The sequence below is a fragment of the Cryptomeria japonica genome, chromosome 7 (genome assembly GCF_030272615.1).
Source record: "Cryptomeria japonica chromosome 7, Sugi_1.0, whole genome shotgun sequence".
NCBI classification, from domain to species: domain Eukaryota; kingdom Viridiplantae; phylum Streptophyta; class Pinopsida; order Cupressales; family Cupressaceae; genus Cryptomeria; species Cryptomeria japonica.
The window spans coordinates 601,609,132-601,623,434 of record NC_081411.1 but is presented as its reverse complement, the minus strand read 5'-3'; the positions used below and the strand labels follow the sequence as shown (position 1 = coordinate 601,623,434).

Below are 14,303 nucleotides of genomic sequence, written 5' to 3'. Positions count from 1 at the left end.
AGATAGATCATCGAATCTCCATGAAAACTGATGAATGATGTGCAACTGTGAATCCTAAGATGAAATCATCAAGCAGGTTGATTTGGGTTTCCGTCCAAATAGCAAAACTCTCTAGGGTTTACTGAACCTGCAAGCTAAAGCTTTCAAGCTCTCAAGGAAAAGTTTCTTTTAAAATAACAACTCAAGAATGAATCCTCCTTTCACTTTTTCATCTTTTAATAATGCTTTTCCTTTTCGAAAGTAATACTTTATTTTATTTCTTTTTTTTTTTACTTTTCACTCCAAAAGTGACTTTACTTTATAATTTGACATTATCATAAAGTCACTTTATAAAATAAAATATGACCAATAGCTAATTAATTAAATATAAATAATCCCAAGGGGCTAGGACTATTTAATCCGCAATTAATTAATTTATTCCCTTGCATCAATCTAATTAGCCCACAAGAATAAAATAGGCTAATAATCTCATCTAGGTGATCACTTGGAGAAAGGGGACATTACAACTATTTTAGTGACTGTCTATATCGTTGGTCGTTTTATTTGTATTAACCTTAAGGGTCATTTTAATGACTACTAACATATTGAGGATTTGCTTTATTTCTCTGATTTTCAAGACTTCTCGTCTATGTGAAGATTTTTTATTTCTCGTGTTCAAGTCTTTAGTTGTGTAAATTGATCCATTTTTGATGAAAAATTTATTTCCATTGAAAAGATAAGAAGCATTGGCCCAAAATAATGGAACTTTTATTGGATGAAAATCTTACATATGTTATTAATCCAGCTTTTAAACTTGCTTTCTCTTTTTCAGGGTCAGGTATTTCTACAGACAAATCAACTAGAACTGCCTCTCGAATTATGGTGGCATCAGTTGTGCCTTTTCTCATTGTACAAATCCCACAACTCATTAACTCTTCTTCTGCCAAACGGATATCTGTTTTGGTTGCATGCATTGCTGCGATTTTGTGTCTACTATCTTATTGTATATATCAGGTACTATCATATTGATTAAATACCTTCTTGATATCAACTTTGATTCCAGTTTTGAGGGTTCTTAAATTTTTCATTTTTTTCAGTTTTTATTTCCTTATCCAGATTTCAATATTTAATCTTGCAGGGAAGGAAGAAAAAAAAGAAAAATTGTCATTATCTCCTAAATTTGTTGTGATATTTCTTATCTTTTTTTTCAAGCATCTTTTAAACATGGTAATTGTTGGGGTGGCAATTGGAATGATTTTAATGTATAAATATAGTGCCAACTTAAGAATAGAGATAGTTGTGCTAGAAATAGAAAAGAGTGTAAAGACATGATATTGGTCCTAGAAGGATGTAGTTTGAGTCCAGATTGAATTTAGGGATTTCAAGATAAGAATATAGTTAGCTTTAAAGAAAAATGTGCTAAGTATAGATTAAGGCTAGAGCCTAGAATGATTTAAAGCTACTTTAAAGCAATCCTAGAACAAATTTAGTTGGTGGTGGGGATAGACACCTATATAATACCCATTGTTATGAATATGTTGAAGCTCTTCTGAAATCATTCAATTGTGTCTCATGCATATTCATAGTTCTATGGAGTCTCGAAATGGGGAACAAGTGAACCAAGGGCCTAGGTTTGGGTATAGTTGTGGGGTGGCAAGGTAGTAGTGGTGCAAATATATATAGTACTTGAAAAATTAGTTATAAAAAATATATAATTAATAATTGGAACTTTGAAGTACTAGTATTTAAACACTTAGTATTGAACAATTGTAATGTCCAGTCTTTTTGATCCACTCCAACATTATTGGAGAGCATCACCTTGGAAAGAAATTTTGATGGTGGCAGCAAGTTCCTATTGCGAGTTGAGTTGGTTGGTTTTCCCTAAGCACTTATTCAAGAAATTGCCAACATCCTAGTTAAGGATCTCATAGGAGGCTGTTGAGCCATGTCATGTATCCCAAGGGGAGATGTTGGAAATGTTCGAACAATCTCTCCCTCAACATTACCAGAGGGGATTTGAACTTGACCTTGCTTTGATACCACTTATTAGGAGTCGACTTGGTTGGTTTTCCCAAAAGGGTCACTTGTTCAAGAAACGGCTACCATCCTTGTTAAGGATCTTATAGGAGGTTGTGATGTAGGAGCATCCGATGGTGTAAGAGCAATCTCGCATCACCCAAAAATATCTCTTTAGTTAGTTATCTTTTAATGTTTTCAGTTTTCTGGATACCCATTTGGACTAATAAGAGATTCCAACTTTCAGAATTGACAAGCTATTTTTTCTAGCCAACTGCCAAATTCAGAAAGTTTTTATTTAAAGGCGGATGGAGCTCGAATTTTGTGGGAAGCTTGAGAATGAAAAAATAAGCACTTTGGCAAAAGAATCAAGTTAAAATCATTTATGGTTTGAAAGTTATTCAAGTTTCAATTTCTCGAAAAACCGAAAGAATTCTTCCAAGTCAGATTTGATTCATTAAACGGCCTCAAACAGCCCCAAAAATGGTGAGAATCAGCAAAGCAAACTTCTAGCATATTCATCACTCAAAGAGCTTTCCAATGCTTCAAACGACGTTCCAATCTGATCATCGGTTCAAAAGTTATGGCTGTCGGAAGTTGGACAATTTTTTCAGAAACTTTCCAATTTTCAAATTTGGCTCAATTTTGAAATTCAAATTGTATGATTTGGCGCTAGACCGCCAAATTTGAATTTCTAAATTATAATTTTGGCTCCAAACCGGAGAAGGCTATTTAGGAAACTTGTGGGTCTTTTCTTGAGTTAGCTTGGAGAGAGTGAATTCTAGGGTTGGAAAAGCTTTAGATTGTGGTAAAGGGTTTTCCAGGAAACTTTTGTAAGTTGTTGTGTTGCAGCCTGTAAGGATTTATTCCTCTTGAATGTATTTGCATGCATTGAAGCATATTTTTGATAATAATAAAGTAATTTTTGTTGTCTAAAATTGTTTTATTTTTTTTCGTCTCGGGTTTTGCTCTCATCAATCGGTATTAGAGTGGGGTGGGTTGTTCCTGAGTGTGTGGACATATCGCCAAACGTGAGGCAGTTCGCACTAGGACTTGTGATTGTGGGCTCGTGGTCAAGATGCCCCCAAGAGTGATGCGTGGTGGCAGAAATGCTCGTGGCAGAAATATCGGCGGAATAAATGCTTTAGCAGACGAGGGTTTGACGACCCTCTAGAGACAAATTGATGCACTGCAAAAGGAGCTGAGAAGAGGGTTTAATCCAAGAAGAGGAGAAAGTGAGGATGAAGGGGAGATTGAAGATACTTTTGAGGAGGAATTGGAGGAAGCGGTAGATCAGAATCAAGTTTGGTTGTTAAGGGCCATTTTTTAGATTGGGAAGCGACCCAGAATTGAAGTTTCAAATTATTTTGGAAATATGAACCTAGAAGAGCTGATCGAATGGATAAATGAGCTAGAGGAATATTTTGAATGTGAGGAGATAGAGGACCCGGATTGGGTCAAGTTTGCGAAAACGAAGTTGAAAGATCATGCAAATATCTAGTGGAAAGAGGTCCAGGTAGAAAGAAATCAGAGAGTAAAAGGGAAAATCACCAGATGGGATCAAATGGATGAGAAGCCGAAGAAGCAATTCATTCCAATGGACTATGAGTTGGATTTGTTGAAGAAGCTGCAAGGGTTGAAGCAAGGTATCAAGTCTGTGAAGGAGTATATGGAGGAATTTTACAAGATGATTATCAAAACAGGCCATGGAGAGGCCAACAAGGAGAAAATTGCTCGTTAGCTTAATGGGTTACGACCATGTATTCAGGAAGAGCTGAGCCTAGTCAGAATGGCCAATATTGAAGAAGCATATCAGTTTTCTTTGAAGGTTGAGGAGAAGCTAATTAAGAGGTTTGAGGGCAAACAAAAAGGGAAAGCCCAAGGTGGAAGAGGTGGTGGAAGGTCCTTCGAGAGTCAAAATGAAGATCAGAAGAAAAATGATGAGGCGGGTACCGGCCGAAATCAGAAGGGTGATAATTTCTATCGCCCCTGTGATCAAAACAATGGTGAACAAAGAGGAAGAGGAAGAGGAAGACCTGGACAAGGATCTAGGAGAGGTGGTTTCAGAGGAACCTGTTTCCAGTGTGGTGAAGAAGGGCATGGAGCCTATGAATGTTTGCAACACCAAGGGAGGGCAGGATGAAGAAATGAATGTCATGCATGAGTCGCACATGGAGATGAAGAATCTTAGTCTGAACATTCTGATGATGCTGAAAGGGGAGAAACCCCAGTTGTCAGGAGAACCCTGATGAATTAGGAGAAGGAACCGGATCAGAGGAAGAGTCTATTTCACACTAGATGCAAATGCGAAGATAAATGTTGTGATGTGATAATTGACAGTGGAAGCAAGAATATTCTGGTATCCGAAGAGTGTTACGAAGTTGAGGTTGAAGAGGGAAAGACATCTAAATTTGTATCAGATTGCCTGGTTGCTGAAGGACCACAGTTTTGGTCAATGAGTAGTGTCTTGTGAAATTCAAGACTGGAAGTTACTATGATGAGGTACTCTGTGACATCATACACATGGATGCATGTCACATGCTATTAGGGAGGTCATGGCAGTTTGATAGGCGTGTTGTACGTGATGGCCGTGCTAACACATATAACCTAACTAAGGATGTAGTTTTCCATAAGCTGAAGCCCCTGAAGGAGGTCGAAGAAAAGGTATGTAGTAGTGCCAGAATATGTTTTGTTGATGAAAGAATTTTTTTGGAAGGCATGAAACATGAACTTGTGTGTTCTTCTCTAGTTCATAGAGTGGATAGAGAAGATAGTAAAGAGGTGCCTATAGAAATTTCTGGTTTGGTAAATAAATTTCAAGACATTGTGTCTGATAATGTGCTTGAGGGTTTACCACTAGTGAGGAAGATCAATCATCAGATTGACTTGATCCTTGGAGCTAGTTTGCCAAATAAGACAGCCCATAGAATGAATCCAACAGAAAATGCAGAGTTGAACAGACAAGTTAAAGAGTTGTTGAGGAAAGGATTGATCTGAGAGAGCCTGAGTCCATGTGCTGTACCTGCAGTTGTAGCACCCAAGAAGGATGGGGAGTTGAGGATGTGTATGGGCTCCAGGGCCATAATCAACATAACAATCAAGTACAGGTTTCCCTTGCCAAGGATGGATGACCTTATGGACTGTTTGAGTGGAGCTCAGTACTTCACAAAGATTGATATGAAGAGTGGATATCACTAGATCTAGATCAGAGAAGGAGATGAGTGGAAGACTGCCTTCAAAACCAAAGAAGGCCTGTATGAGTGGTTAGTCATGCCTTTTGGGCTGAGTAATGCACCGAGCACATTCATGCGGCTTATGAATGAGGCATCGAAAGAATTTCTGGGCAAGTTTGTCATTGTTTATTTAGATGATATTTTGATTTTTAGTAAGACATTGGAGGAGCATTTAATGCATATTCGTAGAGTTTTTGAGAAGCTGAGAGGAGAAATTGTTGATTAATTTGAAGAAGTGTAGTTTTGTGAAGGAGTTGGTGTACTTGGGGTTTGTTCTCTCAGTAGAAGGTCTTAAAGTGGACCCAGAGAAATTGAAGGCTATTCTGGAATGGCCTACCCCGAGGACTGCTATTGAGGTCAGGTCTTTTCATGGTTTGGCCATCTTTTATAGAAAGTTCATTAGAAACTTTAGTAGTATTTGTGCACCCTTGACTGAAACAATGAGAGGGGATAGGAAGGAGTTCAAATGGAGCATTGGAGCAACAAAGAGTTTTGACATGTTGAAGAAGAAGGTGACAGAGCATCTTGTTTTAGCCCTTCCAGATTTCAATAAGGTGTTTCGAGTGGATTGTGATGCTATCAATAATGCCATTGGAGCTATTTTGAGCCAGGAAGGTAGGCCCATTGCATATTTCAGTGAAAAACTAAATGATGCAAAGAAGAAATATTATGTTTATGATCAATAATTTTATTCAATAGTTCAAGCATTGAAGAAATGGAGACACTATCTGTTGCTAAAGGAATTTGTTTTGTATACTGATCATCAAGCATTGCAATACTTGAATAGTTAGGGAAAATTGAATCAGAGACATTTGAAATGGGTGGAGTTTCTGCAGAGTTACACTTTTGTCTTGAATCAGAGGAGTGGGAGGTCTAACAGAGTTGCAAATGTCTTAAGTTGGAGGCAGATATTGTTGACAGAGATGCAGTTTGAGGTGGTTGGGTTTAATGAACTCAACACATTGTATCCTGAGGATTCTGATTTTGCAAAGGCTTGGAAAGCTTGCAAGGAGCTTGTTACTTTAGACAGGATGAGATGGTTGGATTTCACAATTCAGGATGATGTGTTGTTCAAGGAAGCCAGTTGTGCATTCCCAGGAGCTCCATGAGGGAGAATTTGATCAAAGAGAAGCACAGTGGAGGAATGGCAGGACACTTTGGTCAGGATAAAACTATTGCCATCATTAGTGAGCATTATTATTGGCCTCAGTTATCACAAGATGTGAAGAAATTTGTGCAGAGTTGTAGAGTGTGCCAGATGGCAAAAGGAGTAAAAGTTAGAATACAAGACTATATCAGCCATTACCTGTACCAAAGAGGCCATGGGAGGACATGAGTTTGGAATTTGGTTCTTGGTTTACCAAGGACACATAGAGGAAATGATTCAGTATTTGTGGTGGTTGACAGGTTTTCAAATATGGCACATTTCATCCCATGCCAGAAGACCCAAGAGAGGTGGTAAGACTGCATGGTTTGCCAAAGAGTGTCGTTTAAGATTGTGATACCAAATTTGTTGGATACTTTTGGAGGACCTTGTGGAAGAAATTGAAGATAGAGTTGAAGTTCAGTTCTGCACACCATCCATAGACCGATGGGCAGAATGAAGTAGTGAACAAGAGTTTGGGTTACCTATTGAGATGCTTGGTAGGAGATAAACCTAAGGGATGGGACTTGATCTTACCATAGGCAAAATTTGCTTACAACAATTCGTGTCAACAGGAGCACTGTTAGATCACCATTCCAAATTGTATATGGGGGTAGTTTGAGGACCTCTGTAGAATTGAGGAAGATGGACTAGGAAAAGAATACAAGTGCCAAAGTTGAAGACTTTGTAGAACACATCAGGAATATACATGAAGAGGTGAAATAGCACATCAACAAAATGAATCTGTAGTATAAGGCGAAGGCAGATCAAAAAAGGAGGTATAAGGAGTTTCACATTGGTGACAAGGTGATGGTCCATTTGAGGAAAGAAAGGTTTCCAGTGGGGACATAAAATAAGCTAAAAATGAAGAAGTTTGGTCCTTGCAAGATTTTGAAGAAGCATGATTCTAGAAACGCATATGAGGTAAGAGTTGCCAAATGGAATTAATATTTCCCCTGTGTTCAATATTGCAAACTTCACATAATATCATGAAGGTGGCACATAGGAAGAACCAGTGATTGAACAATGTAAAATCCCTGCACCTACTTCAAAGGAGGAGATCGAAGCAATTCTGGATAGTCGTGTGGGAAGGAGTAACAGGGTCAGGCAGTATGAAGAATATCTGTTGAAATGGAGGGGAAGATCTTTTGAAGATTCTTCATGGCTGTCCAAGGAAGAGGTTGATCGTTTGGGTTTCCCTCAATCAGCTAAGATGTGACGAGGTCACTTCTCAAAGTACCCCGGGTGTTTGATGTAGGAGCATCTGGTGGTGTAAGGGCAATTGTGCATCACCCCAAAATATTTGTTTTAGTTAGTTTTTTTTTTAATGTTTTTGCATTTCTGGAAACCCATTTGGACGAATAAGAGGTTCCAACTTTCAGAATTGACAAGCTGCTTTTTCTAGCCGACTGTCAAATTTAGAAAGTTTTTATTTAAAGGCGGATGGAGCCCGAATTTTGCAGGAAACTTGAGAATGGAAAAATAAGCACTTTGGCGAAAGATTTAGGTTAAAATCATTTACATTTTGAAAGTTATTCAAGTTTCAGTTTGTTGCCGGGAATAATCATTATGTTATGTTGTCATATTATGTTTATGTTGTCGTCGGTAATAATGAGTTACAACAGTCAGTTAGTTAGTCGTCCCGAAGGGTAGTTGGACACGACAGTTGGTCGCACCCCTTCGGGTATTATATATTGCATATCATTCCTTCTTAGTATGATCATAATAGTTGTAGCTGGGTGTAATGTGATAGCACTTGATGTACAGGGATTGTTGAATTAATACAGAAACTAGCTCTTTAATATATTTCCATTATGTTCTATGTATTTACTTTCTGTGTTTAATCGTTTACCCGTATGTGGCAAACTTTTGGCGCCGTTGCCTAGACATACTCGGGAAAGGGAGGAGCGGATGGCGTACGGACACGATGGGCCTACCCGTTGGTGAGATTAACCTAGAGGCCGACGACGCGCAAACGAAACAATTGTCGTGGGACGCAGAGCGTGATGGCAAGAGGCGAAGGGGAAATTGAACCCTGTAATAATCCCGACACACTGTTGATATAAATCGTGGCTGAAAGGCAAAATAATAAAAAGTTTTTTTTTTGTGTACATGGTGTGTGCTTGCTATGTACGAAAGTGATTTATGCCAAATATACTAAATAAGGACAAAAATAAAAAGATACAAAGTGACAAATGGGAAGTGGCACAAAGAGCGTTGAATCTTAGACAACAAATAGAACAAAGGCGTAGGCTAAGGCAGCTTGCTGAGGGACAATCGACCGAGGGGTTGCTCGAAGGGAACCCAGGAGGTGTCACGAAGGTTGCGGAGGCAGAGATAGATGGAGAGAATGTAAAATTCCTGGTTAAATCTGTCTGTAATTGAATATATATTCCCAGTTTGTATTACTGCAAAATTCTTGATTAATCTATCTGCAATTGTTTATATATTTATTCCCAGTTTGTGAAGCTTTAATTGGCGATTTGAACCATGCAGGTCTGAGAATATCTTATGTGCTGACCCCAATTACTTTTGTGAATACAATAATTTCTAAATAATATTCAACATCGTAATATTCACGGTAATTTTAAAATAGCACTCAAGTGAAATCGCAGTGCACCTGTCAATGGCTGACTTTGCAGATCATGTGGTTGGCTGTTATCGGAAATGCAGTCCGTGTCTTACTTTGCGGAATGGTGGACTTTGTAATGTACCGCTTCTCAGTTTGTCTCACACCGTTTGTTGCAAATACGCTCCTCAATAGTATATTCTGTGCACAACACCATGTTCTTTGAGATTCTCGGAAGCACAAGTCTTAACCCGATATTGGGTTCATTCGTCGACCACTCCCTTGCTAAAACACCCACGTCTGGTGCTACCGTGGTATACCACCACTTGCGCCCTTTGCAACTCCGATAGCTTCCAGGTGGCTATGCGATTAACGCGGAAGGATGCCCGTGACCTGATCTTCCTCTTCCGCAAGGTGAACGTGAGTCGCATTAGCAACCTCGCCCGATGACAGAGCTCTCTCGCATACGTGGAATGCCTTCGGAAGTATTCAAAAAAGGTGGGAACAGTGTGCCTCTTTACCAACTCATGGACGCTTATCTGCTAACTGAGTGAATGAGTAATTTCATCAACTCTTCTTACTGCGCTCTGCTCCTTGAGTCTTCGTTCCAATAATCCAGTGGGCTGGCGAAAGGAAAATGATTGTATATTGGATATCTCATAGATTGTCCGTCTTTATTCGAAACATTACTTAGTAAACATTTTCCCCCCTCATCTCCGCTCCCATCCATCCTTTTATTGCATCAAGTAGTTAAAAGTCTCGTAATAGTTAGACACTATTTACGATGCTAATCAAAGATATAAGATAATGACTTTTAATCATAAAGCAAGGTGAAGAATATTAATTATTTATATAAACGAATGGAAGGATTTATATAACATAATTAATATTTTTAATACAATATTCAATCATTTGTTAGGGGACATGACAGAGAATTACACTCTCTACACTGTCATAGGGTTGCCCGAAGGGAACCTAGGAGTCACGGAGGGTGCCGAAGGAGAACTCTACAGTTCGCCAGAATACCACCGTAGGGTAAGAAGTTGCGAAGAGTTGGTGGAACAAACAAGGCGAAGTCTAAGCCTGATTGACGCTACTAGAGACCTATTAAAGAACTTGTCCATTTCGGAGGACAACCGGAGGGAGATGACCGAAGGTGACGGTACGGTCGATGGTGTCGAGGGAGCACAAGGGTACCGTACGGGAGGCAATTTGTTCGGTTCAGGGTCAACAACCTTCTTAGGAGGACCCACGAGTGGAGGGTCAAGTGCAAGGGGCGGAGGCGGAGGCGGAGGATCACTAGGTACAAGCACACAAGGCACCAGAGGAGCGAGACCCAACGGTGGGATGGCAAGTAAGCAGAAGCTGCTGAAGTTCAACGGCGACGGGAAGGAAGATCTCGTCCGCCATTGCCGCACTTGTGAAACCATATGGTCAGCGAACGGTGTTACCAACCAGGATGAATGGTTAACACAATTTTCAGCAACCTTAAGGGGAGTGGCCATCGACTGGTACTCCGATACAGATAAGACCAAAGTCGGCACATGGCCCAACCTGAAGGAGGAGTTCGGGATAGAGTTTCGTCTCCTTAGAGACGACAATGAAATAGTAGCCGAAATCTATGGCACAAAACAGAACAAGAACAAGACCGTCTGAGCCTATAGTCGACAGCTCAAGGAACTGTTGGGGAAAATGGAGAGTCAACCAGTGGATGGGTTGAAAAAGAGATGGTTCGTGGAGGGACTGAAACACTCCATCCGGAAGAAGATGAAAATTGTTCCACCAACCTCGTATGAAGATGCATATAATAGAGCGATGGATCTCGAGAGTGAGACCAAGACATCGAAGAAGAAAAAGGAGGAGGATAGCTCGTCCGAGGGTGATGACTCTTCCGAGGGAAGCAGCAGCGATAGCGAGTTCGACAAAAAGGTGCAAGCCCTGCAGAAGGACATGCTGAGGATGATGAAAGAGCTAAAGGTTATGAAGGGAAGTCTGAGCAAGACCGACGAAGGGGAGCTTTGGTGCACGGAATGTAAGACGGACGGCCACACGAAAGGCTTCTGCCACCAGAAGGCCTATTGTGATATATGCTAGTTGATGGGGCGTCCCACTAGGTAATGCCCCTACAACATGAAAACACAAAACGGACAAGTATTGCTTACGCAGGAACAACCAACTACATCGGGTGGTATGGGCAACTCTGAGGCGAACAACAATGCAACATCGGGAGGCCATCGAGATAATCGGTGGGGAGGACGAAACAACAATAACAATACAAGGAGCCGGATCCAATACGACTCCAAAGGCCGACCAATGGTACAATGCAGAGTGTGCGGCTAGTGGGGGCACTTCGCCCGAGACTGCTCGAAGGAAGAGGCCACACAATATTTGTGCAAATGGTGCGGACCGGGAGACCATGAAGATGCCACCTGCCCGAAGTCCGGCGTGAACTTGCTCAATATTGAGGAAACCAAAGAAGAGGAAGTGCTGGCCATAACCCGCACCCAAGCCAGACAAGCAATGTGCCCAGACCCGGAGATGGAGAAGCGAAGGGTACGGGAAGCACCGGAAGAAATTGAGAAAGAGATACGAGAGGGGGCGAAGGCGAAGGGTACGGCGGGTACTTACAGCCGACCGGAGGCGGAGGAGGCTATACTAAATCAAATTTTAAAACTGGAGGTGCTTGTGAAGGTACGCTACCTCCTCCAGATGATGCCTCAATTACGAATAGCGTTGCTGAATAATCTCTCCCAACCACGCACCAATACCAACCACCGCACAAATGTTCCTGGGGAGTCTGCAATAGACCCCAGGTTGCTGGCAGTTAACACTAGAAGGAACCCGACCATTGTGGAGATGGGTATCCTTGGCACCATTCTAACCGATACCATCGTCGATGGTGGATCAGGAGTGAATGGTCTTCCAGAAGAAACCTGGCGGAAGCTGGGGAAGCCGATGTTGTGGCCATCTACATTCAATCTGCTGGGAGCAGATCAGTATGGCATCAAACCCATCGAGACACTGATGGGCCAACAAGTTACCATCGGGACGCAACCCTTCATACTGGACTTCGTGGTAATCCCACTAAAGAAAAAAGGGTATGATGCGATCTTAGGGAGAGGGTGGCTGGTGGAAGCCAAGGCCACCCACAACTGGAAGAAGAACACTTTGTCTATGGAGAATGGAGGAAGGAAGTTTATCATAGATCTTGGGACGCAGTTGGTTAGTGAGGAACTGGCATCATCTTCGGAATTGGAGGGTGAAGGAAAAGGCGACCTGAGGGACGAAGGATGGGGTTGCAGGGAGCCCAACGACGAAGGGATTCTCAAACTAGGAGAGTGCTCCAAGGATGAGACGGGGTCATTGAACGGGCTCTTCCACTGGCAGATGGAGGATTACGAAATGTTCCAGAGCTACAGGCTCGAAGTAGAGGAACCAGAACAAGTAACAGAGGAGGTGTACCTGCTGAAATACAGAGAATATTGGAAGGGAGACACCCCAAACGTCGGTGACATAAATAATCCCAAGATCATTTGTGTCGGCAACGATTGGAACCCTGTGTGGAAGGCCGCAACCTTCAAAATCTTTATTATTCTTCTTCTTATGTATGGGAAGGAGACTGTGGTCCCTGTAGAATTTGTGGTTACAGGTCTTCGGATGGCCATTGAAAATAGACTTGCCACCAACGGGTCCAAATTGAAACCCTACCACAAGAAGCGCGTAGGGGACCTAAGAGGCCGGAAGGACACCCAAGAGTCCGGAGGGGGACTCGAGAGATGGAAGGGGACTTGAGAGGTCGGGCTGACTCGAACGACACGGGACCAAAGCGGGAGACTCTCGGGCAAGGCAAACCGAGAAAGGGCAATCCCAGAGGCACGAGACCCGAGCCGAAGACTAGATTAGGGAATGAAAAAAAAAAAATCTAAAAAATCTTTGAAAGTGGCGGTGGGACCACCGTACGGTGGAACCACCATGGTGAGACCACTGTGTGGTGGAACCACCGTACGGTGAGACCACCGTGCGGTGGAACCATCGTACGTTGGACCACATGTGGTGGGACCACCGTACGGTGGACCATTGATGACGGAGGTCACCTGTGGTGGAATAACATCGTACGGTTGAACTGTGTTGGGCGTGCGGGAGGAGGACCGTACATGGTGTACGGTTGGCCATGTTGTTCGTACGGGGTGATCCGTACGCTGGAGGTGCGACAGTACGGTAAGGAGGGTGTTGACCACACGGGAAGGTGGCCGTACGATTGGAGGTGTCAGTGCTGTTGTTGACCGTACGGGGAGGTTGTATGGCCGGGGTGCCATCGGGGATTGGAAAAAAAAACAAAAACAAAAAAAAAGATGACTAGATTGAAAAATCATTCGATGACGTTTGGAGCCAGGACGCTGAAAATATGAGTGGAGAAGAAGGGTTTTGACATCTTAAAATATCACATAAATGATTTGCGCCATGGACTTTTGTGTGATTCTAAGGGTTGTAAATTGGTATTGGCGGCGGGAGCGCTGCCCCTAGACCCCGCGGGGCACTGGATTGCTCCGTACTGTGAGAAAGAAGCTTGAAACGGATTTGGAGGTTACGACCAAACGGAGTTTGAGGGAAGGCATTACAAGAACGCGAAGTCGTACGACACGAGAGAGTTATTCAGTTCAGTTATTAGCCTTTGGGGAGTGTGATGGAGGATTTGATGCGTCTCCTAGCCTTTGTGCCAGAGGGTTGTGGCCACCTCCAGGCATGAATGGTACGCTTTGAGGAACTTGGAGTATGTCTCGGCTGGACGTGAGGATGCCTTGGTGGATGCACAGAGGGCTCGGGAGGAGCTGACCACCAGGCTGGAGGCAGTAATAGCGTGAGACTTAGCTCAGCGTACCCAGGAGTTGGATGCCGCGGAGGGCAGCGCGGGTGGCTATTGAGGACAAATTGGCTAGGGAGACAGTATCATTTGAGTAGTAGTTGGTGGAGGCTGAGACTGAAAAGCATGTTTTGCAGACAAGTTTGATGGTAGCAGAAAAGGGTTTTCAGGCGAGGATGCAGCAGGTGTATGAGTTTCGGGCTCGACTAGTGTCAGCAGTTCTCAACCTTGGTTCTGTTTAATGTCATCTCTATTTTGTATTACGTCGTCCGGAGACGACTTCTTTTCTTGGGGGGGTTGATGTTGCCGGGAATAATCATTATGTTATGTTGTCATATTATGTTTATGTTGTCATTGGTAATAATGAGTTACGACAGTCAGTTAGTTAGTCATCCCGAAGGGTAGTTGGACGCGACGGTTGGTCGCACCCCTTCGGGTATTATATATTGCATACCGTTCTTTCTTAGTATGATCATAATAGTTGTAGCTGGGTGTAATGTG

General features: G+C 42.4%; 1 protein-coding gene across 5 annotated transcripts in view; it reads left to right on the top strand.

Moving 5' to 3' along the window:
* The window catches only part of LOC131029656 (sodium/calcium exchanger NCL2), a 198,457-nt gene that overhangs the window by 119,222 nt on the left and 64,932 nt on the right, over window positions 1-14,303 (top strand). For all 5 annotated transcript variants that reach the window (XM_057960228.2, XM_057960226.2, XM_057960229.2 and 2 more), the window contains exon 3: window positions 812-993. In XM_057960228.2, the coding sequence (XP_057816211.2) occupies window positions 812-993 (182 nt within the window). The remainder of the gene's footprint in view (window positions 1-811; window positions 994-14,303) is intronic.